This window comes from Aspergillus pseudoviridinutans (genome assembly GCF_018340605.1).
Source record: "Aspergillus pseudoviridinutans IFM 55266 DNA, scaffold_7, whole genome shotgun sequence".
NCBI classification, from domain to species: Eukaryota; Fungi; Ascomycota; class Eurotiomycetes; order Eurotiales; family Aspergillaceae; genus Aspergillus; species Aspergillus pseudoviridinutans.
The window spans coordinates 1758906-1779113 of NW_025091287.1; the positions used below are offsets into that span (position 1 = coordinate 1758906).

At 46.1% G+C, this 20208-nt stretch overlaps 7 protein-coding genes across 7 annotated transcripts; 3 read left to right on the plus strand and 4 right to left on the minus strand.

Moving 5' to 3' along the window:
- Positions 1-410: 410 nt before the first annotated feature.
- Positions 411-1472, plus strand: Asppvi_009924 (alpha/beta hydrolase; the record flags this gene model as incomplete). The annotated part of the gene is made up of 3 exons (XM_043305770.1): positions 411-519; positions 575-861; positions 924-1472. 3 exons carry the CDS (start codon positions 411-413, stop codon positions 1470-1472), a joined length of 945 nt encoding a protein of 314 aa, XP_043161705.1.
- A 259-nt stretch (positions 1473-1731) lies between these two features.
- Positions 1732-1950, minus strand: Asppvi_009925 (uncharacterized protein; the record flags this gene model as incomplete). Its single annotated transcript, XM_043305771.1, has 1 exon — positions 1732-1950. One exon carries the CDS (start codon positions 1948-1950, stop codon positions 1732-1734), a length of 219 nt encoding a protein of 72 aa, XP_043161706.1.
- A 764-nt stretch (positions 1951-2714) lies between these two features.
- On the minus strand, positions 2715-3284 carry Asppvi_009926 (uncharacterized protein; the record flags this gene model as incomplete). The annotated part of the gene is made up of 1 exon (XM_043305772.1): positions 2715-3284. One exon carries the CDS (start codon positions 3282-3284, stop codon positions 2715-2717), a length of 570 nt encoding a protein of 189 aa, XP_043161707.1.
- Positions 3285-3953: 669 nt separating this feature from the next.
- On the plus strand, positions 3954-4244 carry Asppvi_009927 (uncharacterized protein; the record flags this gene model as incomplete). Its single annotated transcript, XM_043305773.1, has 1 exon — positions 3954-4244. The coding sequence occupies one exon, from the start codon at positions 3954-3956 to the stop codon at positions 4242-4244; it is 291 nt and encodes a 96-aa protein (XP_043161708.1).
- A 4464-nt stretch (positions 4245-8708) lies between these two features.
- Asppvi_009928 (uncharacterized protein) lies at positions 8709-9341 on the minus strand (the record flags this gene model as incomplete). The annotated part of the gene is made up of 1 exon (XM_043305774.1): positions 8709-9341. One exon carries the CDS (start codon positions 9339-9341, stop codon positions 8709-8711), a length of 633 nt encoding a protein of 210 aa, XP_043161709.1.
- Positions 9342-11658: 2317 nt separating this feature from the next.
- Asppvi_009929 (uncharacterized protein) lies at positions 11659-13546 on the minus strand (the record flags this gene model as incomplete). The annotated part of the gene is made up of 3 exons (XM_043305775.1): positions 11659-11979; positions 12079-12997; positions 13389-13546. The coding sequence occupies 3 exons, from the start codon at positions 13544-13546 to the stop codon at positions 11659-11661; spliced, it is 1398 nt and encodes a 465-aa protein (XP_043161710.1).
- Positions 13547-18054: 4508 nt separating this feature from the next.
- Asppvi_009930 (uncharacterized protein) lies at positions 18055-19067 on the plus strand (the record flags this gene model as incomplete). Its single annotated transcript, XM_043305776.1, has 2 exons — positions 18055-18901; positions 18952-19067. The coding sequence occupies 2 exons, from the start codon at positions 18055-18057 to the stop codon at positions 19065-19067; spliced, it is 963 nt and encodes a 320-aa protein (XP_043161711.1).
- Between the last annotated feature and the right edge of the window lie 1141 nt (positions 19068-20208).

Genomic DNA, 20208 nt, shown 5'->3' on the forward strand with positions numbered 1-20208 from the left:
AAAAACCTTCTCAATCTCTACGCCTTATACTCCAGGAAACCAGCCTGTACGAGTGATTTAGAGGGGAGCATTGAAGCGACTTCGAGAGTAGACAAAATACCTTCTGGTAGGGTTCCGGCTTACAATCACGGCACTCAGATCTGGAATTTATCCTAAAGAGACACTATCAGCGGCAGTTTTTGCTAGAAAATAACCCAGTGTTTACCGTCGGACTTGCCTTGCTGGTTGCACCGAGGCGGTTCCGCGGAATCGGCTGCGGCCGTTAATGCGCAAACGGAACCTATGGATATGCTTAATCCCACGGATATTGGTAGCGTTGAGACTGCATATTAGCTGCCTACATTCTAAGTGTTTCTTTTGAAAGATTAGACATATTCAACACTTAATGCTAAACAACTTGCTTCGCAAACATGGCAAGCGTCGACTACGTATTCAAGACGGTCAATTATGGCGCCCAGACGGTCAACCTGACAGCTACTGTGCACCTACCTGAAGGCAACACTTCTGTGAAGGCGATTGGTGAGTCCTAAAGACACAAACTTATGAAACCTCCATGCTGATCCTACACACGAAGCGCTATACTTCCACGGAGGCGGCTACATCGTCGGTAGCCGAGCAATGCTACCAGCTGCGCATATCGAAGCCTTGAACGAAAGTGGTTTCATCGTCGTATGTTCGGACTATCGTCTAGGCCCTACCATCTCCGCCCTAGAGGGTCCAGTCAGCGATTCAGTTGCCGCGTATGAATGGGCGCAGGACGAGCTTCCCACACTCCTAGAGAAAGAACATAATATCCGAGTGGATGGCCAAAACATTGTCACCCTCGGTCACTCTTGTGGTGGTGGCCTTGCTCTGTTGATGGTAAGTATAAGTCCTACAAACTGGCTAGTGATCATTAGCTGAATCAATTCTTGTATAACTAGGCTTCTCGCCCTAAACCACCCAAGGCCATTCTTGATCTATTCGGATTCAAATACCTCCGTGATCCCTTCTATCACACCGGCACGAGCACTCAACCCCAACCTGGTGCGCCTGCTCTACCCTCCGACGAATTCATCAACCAAGTCTTTAACGAGGTCCCTCCGCCGACCGCCGCACGTCCTCCATTCGGTCCTTATGGACTCGATTTGAGCACGCCGCGACAGGCTTATCTAATCACTTCAGTTAGGAAGGGTACCCAGTTTGACGCAATCATCGCCGAGGACGAGTATGATCGGGTGGACCCTGGGAAATTGTTGACGACTCCCAATTTCCCACCGACATGTTTCGTGCAGGGAACGGCGGATGTCGTTGTTGACGCAAAGTTCTCCCAGTGGGCATATGCAGAATTGCAGAACAATGGGGTACAGAGTGAGCTGTATCTTGTCGATGGTATGGCTCATGGATTTGACGCTAGATTGAAGCGTGAGGATGCTGCTTTTGGGCCTATCCAGAAAGGCGTGGATTTTCTGGCGAAGCATGTTGTGGGCTGATAAGAAACGTAGTTTGTTAGATGTCTTGTTTTTGTTGATGCTATCAAAGATGTCCCAACAGGGAGTAGCCACATAGATGTTTCAATGTATGAGAGTAGAATATGAAAACCAGAAACAAATTATCATTTCATCGATGAATAACTGGCGTAAAATCCCCCATCATCGCCACGAACAGTGATATGATACAATTATGGACATGCTTATGATGACGCTCAGAAATAGACAAGGAAGAGACACCCTGGCTCTTAGAGCTCCTTCTTCAGGAAATGCTCCGGTTTGTGGGCAGCCTCAGAGCCAACGTGCACATAGCACGCTCCACATCTGGGAGAGACCCAAACTTGATCTGCACCTCCTCGGCGACGTCATGGGTGGCGCGAAGTGAGGCCGAGTCCTTCACGACGATGTCGACCTCGACAAGCAGACGATGGCCGGAGATGTAGGCGCAGAAGGGGTCAGCGATGAGGGGGGCGTGGGTCATGGCTGTGAAAGAATGATTTGCAAAATCTGCTCAAACTCCCCGTTCCTTGTCCGATTGCGATAGTTTTGCCTGGAGCTTTGGACTCTCTTCCCTCTCTCCGCCAAGTTCATCTTGGAGCTTCTGATTTTTTTCCGCATATTTTTGCCAATTGACATTGGAATCATACTTTCTCTCCCGAAGAAGTTCACGGCGTGAATTTTGTTTCCTAGCTTGTTAGGAAGTCTTCCACGACTCAGATCGTACAGCCATGCCAAGCGATCGACTTCATGACCCCAGTTCATACATCGCCCTTTTTACTCTGAGCACATTGAGAGGACCAAAAAACAGGCGCAGGAGATACTCGGTACTTCCGTCACTTCGCAAGACACCTTCTACACGCCTCTCAGGTATAACTACAATGACAGATACAACCTCAAAGKGGCAGCATTAGTACAGTATACGCGCCGGACAATGGAGGACTATCTAGAGGATGATGTGTTTGCGGAGAAGCGTCAATCTAGGTGATTTTCCACTACTGTCTCTACATATATTCAGATATAACAATTGCCCTTGAATTTACTGAGTAAGATTGAGCCAGTGAAGCCAATGAATTAGCAATATAAAAATGTTTTGTTATAGCTCTCAACAAAACTGACACATAAAAATGACCCCCTCTGCAGTCAGACTCAGCTCCTCCAATTTTGACTAGCCCTGTCAAGTACCATAAAATGCCACACACTCATCCTCACTTTGCCCCTTATACACGACATTTTATCATGAATGATCTACTCCTCATCCATATTCGCGTCAATCTCATAAGCCTTCAGCTCCTCCGGGATATCCGCGTAGCTAGCGTTCGATTCGTAATACTGATGGAGGGCTTCTTTCACATTTTGCGGGGTCGTTGGGCCAATGTCAAACTGGTGTTCCTCGTCAAAGGCGATAATGTCTGGTTCGACTACATCGCTGGCGGACAGAATCTGGACGTCGGATACTTCCCCTGCCAATGCGGTGTCCCTCCTGCACGAGCGACAGTCGAACCAGTAGGAGCCGCGGGAACTGGGATTACTGAGGCATAGACCCAGCCCGTGGCCGCTCTTTTTGACAATGCCGCAATTTTTCCCCCGGTTATGGGTGCAGATGGACCCGATTGCAGTCGTTGGAAGGCCCAAGAAGCGGCTAGCTCCATAGGATCGCCCTGGTCGGCTGTCGCAGCACGCCTGTGCTCGAACATTCCGGCATGCCTTGAACCGGCCGCCACATCCTGCGTTTTCGTAGTTTCGGATAGTGACGGCGATTGTGGACTGAGCCATTATAGCGAGCATCACCAGGACGAAGGTTAGGGAGAGATGCATTTTGTAGGATGGGTGAGATAGGGTTAAATAATGGCTAACTGGTAGAATAGAAGGCTGTAGATGTGACTATGTGGATAGACTATACTGCGAAAGAGAAGAGGGGCCAGCTGCCTATAAATACTGGAAGGGAAATGTGCATGTTACTTCGCGTAGGTCCTTTCTACATCGACTAAGCCGAGGATCTGTCCCGCTTGACGGAGGGCGATCTATCATGGTCCGAAATCTGTATACAGTAGGCAGCAGTATTATCAGACAGTATCACCTGCGCCTAGTTGGGGGCCGAAGTAGGGCCCCCTACTTGGGGGCGTACTTGGGGCCCTAGTTGTTCCAGGATACCCCGGGATAGAAATGGAGACAATAATTGCCATACTACCCTACATATGAACGGTAAATTTTACTCTGCCAATCAAAGGTTTCTGTTACTAGACAGCTAGTTGGTTATTACTTGATATCAGGCCTAAAAAAATACCGCACTGCCTGCCTGTCAGCTGATGGTTGCATTGATTGCTTACTGTGGCTGAGTATCTCTTTGTTCTTCCTGTCGCCCTTCCTTCCCTCTGTTTCCCTCCGCACAAACATAACCCATCGCCAATTTTTGAGCCTGGAGAGCAAAACAAGATCTGCAGAAGACAATTATTATTTCTCTAACCACCAAAAATAACTCTCGCAATGCCCCCAAAAGACAACTTGCCTCGATCCGGGGATGAAGCCCCGGACATGCCGTCTGTCGCGCCGGATGTCCTATGCCTGGATGGCCATCTATTCCGCATCAACTATGATGTTCCAGAGGAAATCACCCGGCAACTGGAGGAACTGTACGACCGCGATGCGAAATATGAGGAGATCCCGGGGCACCTGAAAGCATACGAAACCGAAATGGAAGACACAGATGTGGAAGAGGCGAAAGAGCTAGAACGGCTGTCAGAGGAACAAACCCAAGACAAAACCTCCAAAAAGTGAAGGATCGAAGCTGTAACCCCACATACTCCGCTCATTTGGAAGGTATTATACGGATGTGCTGAATGTTGTTGGAGTGTGCCGCCTGCTCAAGTCTAATATGACGCCATTCCAATCCCCGGCTATCAACATATGTGTGATCATGCGTCGTTGGGAGGATACTTCTGGAGGAAGAAAGAGAATAGTAACACCATGGACAGTTCTCTATCGCACCATGCAACTGATATTTTGTCCCCTAAAGCAAATATAATTGATTGTTTCTTATTGCGAGGTGAGAGGAATCAGACTAGGGAATAAGGATGTATATTCCTTAGTGCTATACTTCTTTTACCTACCTTGACAACGCAGCTTTATATAAGAAGCAGTAAAGATGATCTCTTTACTGATAATACTCTAGATAACCTAGAATCAAAAAAATAATCAAAGAATCCGCTGTCCTGGTGCAGCTCGAACCAGCGGATTCCCTTGGCTAGATAGGCCAAATGCGGAACATTTTATGAAGTGTGGCACGGCCATATTATCTCTTATGGTCCATGGGTTAGAGACAAAATACATTAAGTGGTAAAGAGACTAAATATTCATCCAGAGCTTCAGGGACCGACTGCCTGCAGCCACGCACAGGGAACTAGGATATAGTCCTTTATGATGTGAACAGCCTCTTGTATATGAAAGCTAATTGAGTGTCTTGGCAGTTCATGGGAAAGATAGCAAGAAGATTTTGGATGAGAAGAACACGTAATACAAAACATGAAGATATATCGTTGATAATACACCACATAGTTTCCCCTTCCTAGGCTAGAACATGGCCCGTACAGGACCTCACAGTTAACCAATCTAAGCCATTCTTGTGTAAATGGGTTGTTGCTTAGCCTTGTTGTTTTGCAACCTCGTCTGGCGCGCGCTCTGGTAGCTTTGCGTGGTTTCAGCCTTGTGCAACCACAATCGCTCTCGTGGCCCTTTTTCAGTTGAGACTGGACCTCGAATGCTTGCTTCACATCCAACTTGAAATTTTAAATTAATGGACATCACGTCCTCATGTTGTCCACAATCCTATAACAAAATTGACACCTACTGTTACAACGTTGACTTGCAAATCTCCTGGTCTTTATTAGGTCTGATGTGGCTGTTTTGCACTTCAGCTATAGACAGCTGTATAAATTGGTGTCACCTATTGTTCACCTGCGAAGAGATTTATCTGAATCACTGATACTCCAAAAGACTATCCTCTGCTCTGGCAGCGAAGAACATGCGAAGGAATACCTAGACACTCAGTTAGAGCCCATCCACAGTTAGAGCAGCCTGTATAACAATTTCTCGCTAAGGCTGTAGAAACCAAGGCTGTTCCTGCAAGGAGACAAGAGAACTTCATAAAAAAAAAAAAAAAAAAAAAAAAAAAAAAAAAAAAAAAAAAAAAAAGAAAAAAAAAAAAAAAAAAAAAAAAAAAAAAAAAAAAAAAAAAAAAAAAAAAAAAAAAAAAAAAAAAAAAAAAAGGGTAGAAAGAATCCGAGAATTAAGTGGATATATTAATGGTAACTTGTGCTCTATTTCCTCAGATCACCCTGAGATGCGGATATAAATAATGATAACTAACTTCTGTAGACAGTTGATTACATACAGCATACTGCGCATTGATTGAAGTCAATGTGTTATCATGACTTGACTAAAATAGAGTCTTTTTACACCGATATTGCTTGTCTGCTGTGTGTTTACGGATATGGGCAAAGAATATTACTCTCCACTCCCTATAGAGGTACATTAAGAGCTCCTCAACTCCCACAGGACCAGTCCCATGGGATTCCCCATGTCGCCGTGAATGGGAAATGGGTGTGAGCCAAGGTTCTAATAGGCGGAAGTAAGGAGGCCAAGGAACTTCTGTTATAGAATCCTATTCCAAATTATATTCTGAGATAAGTCTGGGCGGGAGTGATGGTGTCATGGATTGGACATAGTTCCGGTAGGGAAATCGAACCGATATTCTTGCCCCCAATTCTATTGCTCTGTATTCTGTTTCAAAGTTTTGGTATATTGGGTTATTAAGATAATAAAGCATTTAAAAAGCTAGTGTATACAGAATGTAAACGCTCACAGCTGGTTTATATGCGCAGCTTACATTGTATTGAATACATTGCTCTGAGAGATTTTGATGGGGTGTGGACATGGTAGGTATGTATGACGGGTAGAGCAACAGATAATTTGCTAGCATTTAAGGCAACGTAGCTCCACTAAAGCCGGAGACGCCAATAGGGTTCAATCATTTAGAGTTCCTTTTAAGGTTCGGCGAGAGGCGGATCGAAAGCTGGCACATATATGTACAACCCTACCAGAGAGCATCCGACTGATTGATGTAATCCAAGTGAATGGTCTGGGTCATTCTAATTACAATAGTTCATTAGAATAACAATTAATAATTGTCTAATCTCAGTATCCATGGCTACAATGGTACCAAGGCGTTTGTCCATATGATGAGAATGTTATACTTTGGTGGTCTTTAGGTTGACAGATCCCAAGGGCATAATAGGCTGGTTTCAGTAAGTCCCTGCAAAGTAGCTATAAAGAGACCTCGAACAGTTACACAAGTGTAGTCATAGACACTCGACATGGACTGATTGTATTCGACATACCACATCGGTCATATTCCAGCCTGCCTGTTGCTGTTGAAAATGTCACTCTGACAAGCACTGGGCTTGATATTGTCCCCTAACAGAGGACTGGATTCAAGCCACTTTTGGAACTGTTGAGATCCCTCTCGAGATTTCTAACCTCATCATGACATGCCTAAGAGAACTTAGGCTACTCCAGCAGAGGGTAGATCAGTTCGTCTTTTCTCAATTAAATCATGTATCTATAGAGCCTGATAAGCTAACAGCCATCCAGGCATACTTTTTTGCGTCACTGTAGTAATAGGGGCTACCTTTTTACCGGTTAAAGAATACTCTATGACGCTTCAATTCTCTAAAGTATCCCCTAGCAGTGAAAAATTTGGAGCTCTGGAAGACATAAATACTAGTTCTCCCTGCTCTCCTCCAAGAAAAACGATTTCCTTGCCCTTGTTAATCAATTCAATTTTCGCCACTCTTAACCTGATTAAACACTGTTTGAAGGACCGCTTCTTCATCACAATGCACTTCATCAAGACAGCTCTGGTCACAGCCATTGCACTCTCCGCGTCGAGCACATTTGCGCGCGTAATGGATACTACTTGCACTGTATAGTGGCCACATTATTTAGACCCCTGTTACTGAATGCTATTTAAGACAAACTTGCTCTCTATTGCCTTAATAAGCTTAATGCGTCGCAGTTTGTGGGCTATGGTCTGTTCCACTAACTTGATTGTACTGAAATGTCTAGGTCCGTTACTGCCTTGCTCGGGATGGCTGTTACAATCAGTATATTGAGTCAGGTGAATGGGACCGTTTAGTTAGGCCGTAAGTGCTGTGACCCCACTGTAAACTTCAACCAATTAGCGCACTGACGAGGTGAACAGAGGACCTGTAGAGAGCATACAATCTACATGCGACGGCGAATTAGAGGGGTTCGTTCTTCTCTTGCTCACCTATTCTGCATATATATTCTAACACATGCACCAGTAATGGAAGATACACCTTCAGGCGTGGAGCAACCATTGTTCGCCCTCCCTTCTGGGCTCAAGATATCCTGTGTGAAGAGTAATCTGAGGAACACTACATCTAGGTCCACATATCTTAACCATTATGTGGAAGATTACTTCATCAACATGATTCTTGGGGAGTATGAGCCCGAGTAAATAAGGTAATAATAGTTTTCTTGGTTGATTTCATTGCGTTCATTTTGCAGGCGAAAGTCTCGGTATGGGCTTTTTCCTTCTCTCAAGAGGTTTTCCCCGTATCCTTTTGTGTAAATGCAGAGACTTCGAGTATAAGAGCTGAATTTGTCTTCTTTATGAACTGAATCCAACATTTATAGTTTTATTCTGATCTATAGCTCGCCGTAAATCACATAATAGTTCTATATTGACCGGGGAAGCAGTTGTTGATGGCAAAATCACAACCATCACTAGGCCGTTAAATGATGGCGAAGGCGAAATGTCAAAAAAGTAATTACTAAAATCCGTGGTTGAATGCCCGGAGTTGAAGAGAGTGAGGTGAATAGAGTCTGAGAAGGACAACAGATCTTTCCTAAGCAAATGCGCAATTTCGAAGCGTTGACCTTAGCAGTTAAGCTTACTCTTGAGTTCAAAGCATTAGACTGACATCTGTTATTCTCTCATGGTTTCCATCGCATTAATAAATAACTCTAATAAGTTTGCAAACGTACAAGAGCGGGCCCGAAAGCAATTATCCATAATTTCATTGGCAGTACTATGGTCCCTTCTCGGATGGTTACCAGGCCGCAAGAGAATGATCGTAGGTGGGGCTGAACAACAGAGGTCATACTCAGTATTCGAAATAGACTTGTAGGTTACCTCAGACTAACCGAATCCCCTGTAACCTACGTTTCTATCGCCGGAAAAGGAATCCCTGAAACATCCCACAACGTCCCATCCAGGACATGCTCGCGGACCCAGTCCTGGCACAGCTCTATATCATCTCCACTTCGATCTGGTGGCACAGGAACAGAATGATATACGAACAATGGCTCCGATTCGGTGGCTTCGTTGACAGATTCAGCAGTACGGACCTGCCGAGACAGCCACAGCTGGCTTAAGAAGCCTCTATGCCCTAGTGGGAGTTGGAGAGCTATATTTGACTGGTCGGTCCCATCAGAGTTTATGATCACGACTCGCTTCAAAGGTGGGAGTTGGCGGATATTAGACGGATCGTAAGGAAGAGGCTCCCTCAAGCCGTCCGCCCGAGTGAGGACAAGATGGGTCAAGTTTTGACATCGCTGGAGGCCGTCCATGAACTCAGCTGATGACACGTCTGGGTTGTACAATGCGAGACGTCGAAGCCGTGGCCAACTTGACCATACAGCTGGCTCAGATCCCCCTTCAACTGTGCTGCAATATAGCTCATCTCGAACAGAGCAGAACTCCTCAAGCTCCTTCAAGCGGTTGAATGCCGCCCGAAGGGTCGCACGAATCCCCTCATCGTCATCCTCAGGGTAGAGGGAACGCAGCGGCATATCTATGACAAGGCGCCGGAGACTGCTAGAAATATTGAACAACAACCGATCCACTTGTTGAACAATCAGGGGACTATCGAGTCTGTTATCAGGGAACGGAGACAGAAATAGTCCACCAGGTGAAACTGCATGCATGAAACGGTCTTGTCCGTTCCTTGTCTCAGCAGCGAGCAGCTGTCTAAGATTGATGAGGCTCTCAAGCCGTCTGTCCGAGTCAATGTAAAGGCAGTGCTTGAAAAGGAGCCGCCTCGCGGAGCGATATGTGAATCTGGACACAAGCGTGAGACTGATCAAAGTGCAAGTCACCGGATGTGATGAGGGAAGTGCAACTGGTGGTCTACTTGGAATCAGGCATTCGATAATATGTAGTATGAGCTCATTTGGAAGTTGTGACATTCTGAGCTATCGCCAAGGTGTTAAAACCGACCAGCTTGGGATGGGCGAGAGCTGGGTTTACTTGGGTAGTCTTGTTGTTGACTTAGGGTGGACAGCTACTGAAAAGCTGTTAAATAGAATAGCCGCAAGTGTGGAAATGCGTAGTGAACATCGACAGTCTCGATGTCATCCGTTGTAGTGTATCATATTAAACGGATAATTTCAATTGAATGATCGAGTAGGTTCTTAGAGAGACGGAAGCCGTATTGAGACACTGGGAACGGGAAGAATAATTTTCCCGCAACCATTAGCTGGTGGAGCCACTTTTCGACCCCATGAAACGACGCAAAGAATAGTGAAGGCTAGCAAAAGAAGATAGGTTTTCCAAAAGCAGATTATTTGGATAAATTCGACGATATTATCTGCTCTCCGGCGGACGCCGTTGAAAATGCTAGGAAATGGTTGTCACAAGGAAGAGTATGTACAGCGGGAGGAACTCTACGCTTTCAGGGTAGCGTTGGGGGACAGTAGTCTTATAGAATGCTGCAAAGCGTTAGGGCGTTCTAAGGGCATTGACCGATGGACAGGGGCGGAAAGGTTGAAGGCTATATACCGTTCAAATTTCGGTAACGCATACTGAAAAATATCAGGTAGAAAAGGAGGCTTACATGATGGAAGATCTCAGCTCATGGACTTTACAGTGTACTCCATAAATGGGTGCAGCCTATGGAGATATGAAATGGTATCCAGCGGTAAAATATTATCATATACTAACAGACCACCCCCTTGTCAACTGAGGCTTGTGAATATAGCATAGCCAAGGACTCATGAAAGATAATGAGTCTTTAATGACCCTACGAATGAGTTCATAGCCAGCTGGTTGGTACAGTACAATCGCATGGTCACTAGATAGGCAGATGTTGATATAATTTACTGCTTACCCATTCGGGCAGTGGCTCCCTCGCTCGTTAACTATATCAAATCGATCAACTCGTGATCTACGGAGTACTCTCTGTGATATCAACAGCCATGCTATGAAAACCCTCATATTCTCCACAGCTTAGAATATAGATCTCCTGGATAGCCACTTGCTAGAAGAATCAGACCTTCGTTGACCTCATAAGCCTCCGTACAAAACCTCCCTGCCGGACTCCAGCCGATTTTGGGACGAAGTGGTCAAACCTGAAACTATCACCGCGGATGAGAAGAAAAAAAAATTCAAATACACGTAGCGCGACTGGCCGGGTCAGTTGTTTGAAACACCCTCCAATTCTGCACAAGCGTCCTTGAATGGCCTGCGCTCTCGCGTATACTGGACTCTAACTGCCCAAATGCTGTCCAACGCTTGCAGAGACGGGGCGTCGCGAACCATAAGTCGACGACACGTCCTTTATGGAGCTGCTAAACCGCGACTGGATAGTAATCTTTGTTCTGCATCTACTAACTGTGATTAAATCAGTAATACTTTAATATACAGGTCTAAATTCGGAGCTGGTTTGTTCGCAGTGATGATGTGCTGTCAGGTTACCTTTTATTTGGCAGGAAGATTGTGAAGTATGGCAGGGAGAAAATTCTGGTCCCTATACCATATATGATCTACATGTATATGGCAAAGCTTGTGTTAGGCTATGTTAACCTAAGATTATTCTTAGTGCTTTATTTATATTACCTGAGCAACTTAAGGGTGTTCAATAATTGAATAACAGAGCAGCTAGGGGCGAACTATGTTTAGACGCAATACTATCACTAGCCCATATGTACCAGCTATATAGTGGTATGTAAAAGCTTTAAGAAATGTGGCATATGAGGTCACTCTATTTCATATAAATTATATATGATTATCACCAGTTAACAAACAGCCTATGGATTAGTAAAGATTCTACGAGAATGCTTCTTCTCTAATCACTAAACCCTGATAGCAAAAAGTGTTATAGAAACACAGCTAGTCATCCTCTGTGCTCTCTTTTTTGTAATACACAACGCTATTCGCCTCTTGACGACAAAGCCGAGAAGACGATTCCACCACCACGGTCAATGGCCAGTTCGCTGCACACTCTACCGGGGTTCGCATTCCGAGCAACACTTCTTCAATCCCGTTTACCTTTTTTTGGCGCTGCTGTATTGCGCGATACACTTGTGGACTACCCTTCGACCGAGTGCCGCTGTTCAGGCGGTAGATATCAGCGGCACGATCGGCGGCCGCACGCGTCGATGTCAGCACCAATGTCTCAAGAGGTATTTCTAAGCTGCAGAGCACAAGAGCCTGTCATCGATTAGACCAGATGCGAAGCGGATACAATAAAATTAAATCGGGGAGAATGCCGGTCTTTAGAAAAGGGGAGGGGTTTTGGGGAGAACCTACTCCACAATTCACGGGAGAGCCATGAGGGTCGTCTAGGCGAGAAAATTCGACTCTCCTATCGTTGCGAGCCTGAGAGAATGTTTCAGCTGCCCAGGGCGTACTGACCGTGCCTATTGATAAAGTCACGTCTTTAAGCAACAAGCATTGCAATAATGCAGCCGCAGCAGAGGGCCCGTAGCACAAATCCCCCTCATATCTCGTTGTAATAGTGAGGGTGGCTAGGGTTGCTCGGACGTGGGGGACAATTTTATCCCAGAACGTTTCCGCTAATTTGTCTTCCTCATGATGATGGTCCATTTGCAGATGCATGATCTCTAGCTTTTGCAGTCCGTTGTAGCTGAGCAAATACTGGAACATGTCATCCATTGCTCGTTCCGAACCGGACACTTTGAGCGCGGATAACTCTGTGCGTGTTTCCTGCAGGCTAGACCATAATGCTTTCCAGGCGAAATCCACGCCACGAGACGCTGGAGGGGTTGAGACGCTCAGCTGGCGCAGTGTAGATGACAGCGTTGCTTTTAGCCCAGGGCTGGGAAGAGGAACACGCACTAGCTCTAGTGTCTGCAAGTCAGGCTTAGCTGGGTGGAAGAAACGCTGTAATGAGACGCATTCCTGAACGAGACACTTATTCGCTGGTCTAGCAAAGTTCTGCACGGAGAATTCGATCAATGCCGGTGATGCTTCGATCAGCGGTCTGATTTCTCGCTCGCAGTATGGTCGGGGTATATCACCAGAGCAAGTCACGGCGAATCTGAGCAGATCTTTGAAGCCGTTGAGGGGCGGCAATGGCTGTTCTCCCACGCGGTGAGGTTCGCCCTTGATAGATACTGTCAGAGCTTGAAGTGAAGATAGGGACGAAAGCGCTTTGGCCACTGGTTCAAGCGTGGTTGAAGAATCCAGGTCAAGATCGTAGGTCCAGCTGTGGAGAAGGTCATTAGTATTAATTACATATCTTCATGGACTTGGAGTACAATAGAAGTAGAAGAGTGCTTTTCTGGACAAAAAGAACATGTGCGAGGAGTACCGAACAGTCTCCAGATTGCATAGCTTTGATACTGATGGTCCCAAGTGCTCTGAGAGGATATCCTGGAGGGGACCCTCATCTACGAACAGATCGCCGCTGTCATGGGGGCCGTGATATTCCACATGCAAGGCGGCGATATGAAGAATTCTGACGTTAGGAGCGAAGGTACATAAGGGATTTATAATGGATTTGATGAGCCGAAGCTGGCGGCTGGGGTGACGATAAGATAGATCAAAAGAAATCTCCGAGAAGAGCCGCGGGGTAATTGGAAGTAATAAAGCCTTACAGACGCTTCGCAGGCAAAGCAGGGACGGTAGTGGGAGACAGTCGAAGATCATGCCAATAATCTCCGGGGGCAAATCTACTAACATCATGAGCGGGTATGGCAGGCAGCGGCTTTGTGGTTAATGATGTGATGTTTTCTGTGTTGTTGTTGTTGAGCATACTTGGAAGTTGACTCTTGTTGAATAATCTCCAGCGTGGACTCGATTAAACTCTACAGGACCCTAATATAAACGCACCCCGTATTAATGGTACAACCCCTTGATGTAAATCATGTAATTAGTTAGAAATTACAATTAACACCATGCAACTCACACAACCATGATTTTCGCGGCTGATTTGTACTATCAAAGATGATAGGAAGGATGGGGCTTCGTCTGATTCTAACCAATTGCATAACGAGCAGATTTGGATACTCAATAAAGGCATGGCATGATGATAGCCAATGGCAACTCTAGGCTATTAATGCATATTTTCTAGGCAACTGATATCCTTGTCTCCTCTCTCATTAAGAACCCCGGCTTTCCATTGCGTTTCTGACATCCAGTTACTATCTTCTTTGCCTCGTTTTTGGCCTTTCTTTTTTATCAGGGGGGTGAAGTGGGAGGGAAGGAGATCCCTAATATTTCGTTCTCTCATTCCTTGCGTTTGAATCACGGCTCTGAGTGCTGCTTCTTACGGAGATCATACTGTTGATAGATGTAAACCCGTAGGGATGGTTTTCAAAGAGCTCTTTAGCGTGAATTGGTGGCTGCATCAGTTCACATCTTGGTTGCTGGCGTCCTCCCTGGGAGTGGGTGCTACGAGTCTCATCACATGGGCCTCCGGTTGTCCTTCACTGAGAGAAACTGGTGGTCCGCCTTGAGTAGGCCCTGAACCGACAGCCCTTACTATAAACGATAGCACCAGATAGGGGCTGCTACAAAGAACAACAAGAACCGAATGGCAATTGGGATAGGGAAAGAACAAGGAATAACAAGAAAGTTAAAGATCCCGAGCCAATGAGGGGACGGATGGTAATGATAATCACAGCTTGAAGATTACACTAAGACTCAGACTCTTGAGAGCGACAGAGTCCCATGTGAAGGCCGATGGCTCGATGTTATTATACATTAAATACTAAGGGAACTTCACTAACGGACCCTGCCTCTGAATTTGCATCATCTACTGCAATCGTAGTAGGAGCAATTGCGGCTACTGATAGGTGCAGGGCGAGTCACTACAGAGCAAGGCATGAATCTGCTCGGACGCTGTCTCCTGCATGGCTCATAAAGCACATACTGCAGCTGACGGCCTAAGTAAAGCAATTACCAAGGGCATAGGATTTTGCTATCGCAGCCTCTACGATGCAGCACAGCCCTCATTCTCTCCGCTTGGTCGGCTTATTGTGTAGTGCTTATTGTAGAGATAGTGCTTACTCTATTAATAGTGCTTATGCTGTAATTAGTGTTTATTATGCAGTGCTTATTGCGCAGCAGATTCCGTACTCTGTAGTGCTTACTGGGTAACGCTTAGTGCCTTAGCACCCCAATAGAGATATTCCGCGGAGTAAGCAGAGGAAGGTCCACAATTACAAATAATATATAACGGGCCGTAAGCTAGATGATGGATTTAAAGCTACTAGGCCCCGGAAAATTTTTCTAAGTAACCGCCCTCGATCAAACCTCAGGATAAAGATTTCCTTTCCCCGCCGTCCGCTTCCCCTACTTTGGACGTTTTTCAAGGTCTCCCAGAAGGTTAGCTTCAGAAGAATGAATTCGGAATGTTTCTGTGTGCTTAACAGATGCGCTAACTGAGCTAAGCTAGACATATAAAGTGCAAGATATATTGCAAGCGATCCACTCACTCCAACCACTATATTCAACGGTTACATGCACTTGATACAGCTTAATCAAGGTTTCATACGCCTGGTGGGCCAGATTGTTGATCTTGCAAGTATTGAACGTTATCCGCTGCACATACGGTTTTACGACAAACGTTTTCGGAAACAGTTGGAAATCATTGTCAAGAACCAAGTTCCGGGCAACCGTGTAGAAGAGGAACTGCGAAATAGGGCTCGAACATGCGCAGAAGATGGCACATACTCGTCGGAGATCCTGGATGTGGTTCGGGTTGTTGATGACAATCCGGCTGGCAACAGCATGGACTTTCACGATTTACCCTGACTCGGAGTGCGAATCAAGCGTTACTGCGTCGTACAACGGGGATGGCGAAATGGGTTGCACGGAGCTTACTGCATCCCGGAGAGGATTCGAAATACATGATTTTGGAAGCTGCGTCTTAGAGCTGTACAGTGATGCGGGCTGCTCCAATTCCGAGAATACGTACGATGCAAATGACCAGGATGATTGCATCCGGCCTGACTACACCTGGAGTAGTTTTGCCATTTTTGGATGTTGAAGGATAGTTGGCAAGGGTGCCTTCTCAGAGAGGTTGACATAAATGGATCAGGTATTTCTGAATCGGATAGTATGACTTTTGGGCAGATCTAGGCTTCACTTTACACTGGAATTGGAAGGATCAAATACTGAATGACCGTGCGCATCTTCGGGTATCTTAAATGATAATTAGAATAGCTGCTGCACAACATCTCAGATAAAGAGACTATAGACACACAAGGTGCTTATGTTCATGATTGGAGTAAGGAGGATGGATCTGACCATAATCAGTGTATCCCTTGAATCCCAAGATCGAGATTCGCCAGGGATGCCCAGCGGACTCTCAATAGCTGACCATGAATACTAAGGCTTACCGAGAGGTAGGCCGTAAGGTAGTACGGGTCGGTTAATCGGTTAATTATATTTCTTGCGAACTTCTTCTAGCTTCCACCAGTTGGCGACCCCGCGCACTGCAAGAAGTCTTGATTTCATAACATTTCTGGCACCAATTCAGATAATCATTCTTGAGGAAGAAATGAAGTAACTCAAGACCCTCCTTTCTGATATTCGACCATGAGATCGGTCTGGTTCATTAACAGGAATAATCTTACCTCCTTAAACCGCAAAGTCATCATCACATCATTCATCACACACACGCCGACTGGCAGGCTCCACGGAGCACAGAGTACGCCGACACTCAACCACCAACTCTATTTGACATCAGGCAAAGGCACAGGATGTCTCTCTTATTGGCCCCAGTCCTTGGCCATTTCATGACACAAGGCGCGAAATCCAATGATGAAGTCTCCAGAATCTGGTCATCCGTTCCGTGGACGTATGCCGATAGTGTGGGTGGAGGATGCTCTTCTGCCGTTAGACTCCAGACAACAGCAAGGACACGTAGTTAATTCCAAGACGCCTGAAGTGACCGCAAGGGTTGTGTTTAACACAGATGCCTGCACTCCTGCAGGTAATAGGCTGCATAAACCATACATAGAGCAAAGAGGGCACACAACATTATTTTGTTTTGGGAATCGATGACAGTGTCAGAATTAATATACTAATTAACTCTATTATATAATCTATAGCTAGTATCTAGTTTAGATATAACTTCTAAGGACTATATAGTTTAGCTAGATAGCCTAAGTTAGGGTTGTTATTTTCGCGGGTTGGGCCGCGTTCCCCTATCTTTAGAACCTAACCCACAAACCCAACCTATAACCTGGCAGGTTCTAGATATTTAACCCATTGGGTTCTATTCTGCTGAAAAATTAACTCTCTATCTACCTAATCTAGTTAGTATATATATAATTTTTCAATACTATACTAGCACCTAATATATATATATATATATTTACCTTGAGGAGTCGGAACAAGCTCCCTCCACGCTGAGGGGGAGTGACAGCCAGAATATTCGTCGGAATTAGCCCTTACTAAGAAGGGTTGAGCCTTTTTAGTGCAGCGGCAAAAATTCTCACAGGTACAGAGGTGCAAGTAGTGTGGAATTATGCTCAGGTGACTCCGTTCAAGCATTGCTCTAAATTAGAGATATTGAAGGGGTTGAACTCCTAACTATGCTCTATCTAGCGGTTTTATAGCTATTCTACAGCTTCATCTCCAATTCAAAAGGGTAAGAGACCTCGCTAATCCCCCTGGATCGTCACTTTCTCGCAGAGGTCTCAGTGGGAGGTGGCTAAGCGAGGTGGTAGTCAATTATGAGTCAGTTGCACCTCCACCGGGGAATCCTTCCTCCAGGCGTCACAACGGGCGTAGACACGTGATGTGCTTCGCAGAGGCTCGTATTTAACTCTGCACAGGACAACACCTCATCCATCTATTTCTTCACGGTGGGAATGGCTGCATCAAGAGAACAACACACGTCGTTGCAGCTGACCCTCCTGCGCCCGCTGGACGGAGAAGAGAAAGTTTCCCATTTACTGCGCCTGCCAAACGAGGTTCTGTTGCTGATCTTCCGTCAGCTCACCCTGATCAAAGATGCTTCCCATCTAGCTCAATCGTGTCATCAGCTTTACACACTGTTTAGTGATCGCAGAAATAAAGTCGATATTCTTCGATCGGCTGCCGCTGTCCCGCAGCAACCCAGCTATGGCCTGGACAAGGCCTTCTCTGGTAACCACAGCTCCCATTGGAACACGATGAGTGAAGCCCCAAGCAACTAACTCAAGAGAGGCAGTTGTCACTCGAATACCACCCATACAATGGCGAATCCAGGGCGCTACCCCGCGTTCGAACCTGCTGATATACTTCGACTACGGTGAGGTTTCTAACGAAATGGCTGCATCCTCAATGTGGGATCTGTCAGCCATCCGGCGCCGGAATAAGACCATGCGGTTTCCAGAATTACTACACGAATTCCTTTCTCAGTTTCAAGACATCAACCCGCGCTGGGGGAAGTGGTATGAGAGGGGCACTGAACGTCTGCTCTCAAGCGCCGCCCGGCTGCAAGCCGACTTGTTACGTGAGTCGCCCAACTTCACCGATCTGTCTGGTGAAAATACGGTCATTGCGCTAGCACTTCATTGCCTTCTCCTTGTTCGAGACTTTGAGTATATGGCCACCGAAATTTTGGATCTCACAGAAGAAGGATTATTCGCCGATGGCTCCCCTGTCGTCGTTCCAGAACCGAGTTATGACGCCGACAGGCTTCTCCCCATTGTAGAAGTCCACCGAGCCATCTTGCCAGAGCGGGCTCTTCGAGAATCTCCAACACCTTTGCCCTGGGCACCACCAAATACAGAGGGCGTTAATGTTTCGAAGCCGGGCTACCACATCGAGAGTGGCCTCGATGCCACGTTAACTCATATCTCGGATTGTCTGTTCCGGCTTCTCGACTCCCGAGATCCAAGGCACTGGCCGACTGTCCTGTATGGGCTCGTGATTCTTATTCTGATCCGTTGGTGCCTGTTGCCTATGGGACGCTGGTTGAAAAGTCTACGGTATGCTGGGAGCTCGCTGACGCCGCTGAGCCGCGATCTTGCTCGGTATTATTATATTTGCACGGATGGGGGTAGCATAATCAGCGACCGATGGGATGAGGGGGACTATGCGGCGCAAGTTGGGCAGTATCGAGTTGCCCTGGACCATGCTCGTATTTTGCATGAGTTATGGGTCAATGCAGGTATGCGTTATTCACTTGTAAGTGTTTTTACCACTTGCTGACTTGGACAGACCACGGACAATGGAAGGAAATAGAAGGGGGTGGGGGTATAGACGGGTTTCCGGGGAAGTTAGAGTTTTTTGCGCATGGGTGCGTAGATGCCATGCTGCATCATGAAGGTATTTGAAGCATGTCGTCGTAATCAAATAAATGTGGTGTGGTTGCTGAATTGATTACAGAGAGTGTTAAGCATCAGAGGTGTAACACTTCTAGGCCGGCCAGCACGAACTAGAGGCGGGCTGGCACTGCTAAACAGCTGTAGGTTTTTATAGCTATGTGTACTAGACTCTGAGGACAGGCCCTGGCTAGGGGGGAGATAGTTGTCATGGGGGCTGCGGCCTAGGGGGTAGGTGGTATATAAGCAGGTTCTAGGCTGATGATTCCAAGGGGAATCATCATTGTGACCTTTTTGGCATTGTGGATAGTAGATGCATAGGACCCTACTCTCTGACACTATATACTATCTTAAAAGATAGAATTAGATTTAGAGAATCCTGGCCTAAGAATTAATTCCATACCGAATATACTAGTTATGCTGAAGAAGATGAAGCTCTTAATTCAGGGGCTGAATTTGGCTACTTCTTTAAGTAGGACTGGCATTCTAAGGATATTCATTGAGATTGAGTCCTTGCTCTCATAGTTACAGATATGTGGCTTGTGTAACAGTACAGCATAGAGGATGTGCTTGATGGGTGGAGAGCTGAAAATAGAGGTGATGAAAGCTCAGACTATAATGGATCCTACACGTGCGTTGGTGGTGGAAGGGGTGATATTAATGCCGCAATGCCAAAAGGTCTGAAACCCAGTGAAGGAAGGAAGAGCCTGCTGACTGGTGACCAGGACATCATATGCGGACATTTTGAGATTCTCATAATGTGTTGGTTTGACTTATATGTGTCCAAATGCAGGTCCAATTGCCGTCTTCTGTTCTGCAGTGCAGCGTCGACAAATGCAGAGTTAACAAGATTGCAGGAAGAAATGTGACTGAAATGTTGTCTTGGAAGAAATTCCATGTCGACCCTATGGGTCTGAGTCATTTCTTGGCTCCACTGAGGGAATCGTCCGCTGCGCCTTCCTCAGTCTTGGCATGTCTCCGTGACTCAATACTTCTGCTGCTTCCGCTCAATTGCTTATTAGTCATTGCATACTGTAAACTATCTTTGTCACAAAGAACTTGTATAGACTATGAGGATATCAGTTAGGGATATCGGTAGATCATAGGGTCAGGTTATTATGAGGTATAAAGGCGTCTGTTCACTGTCCATATG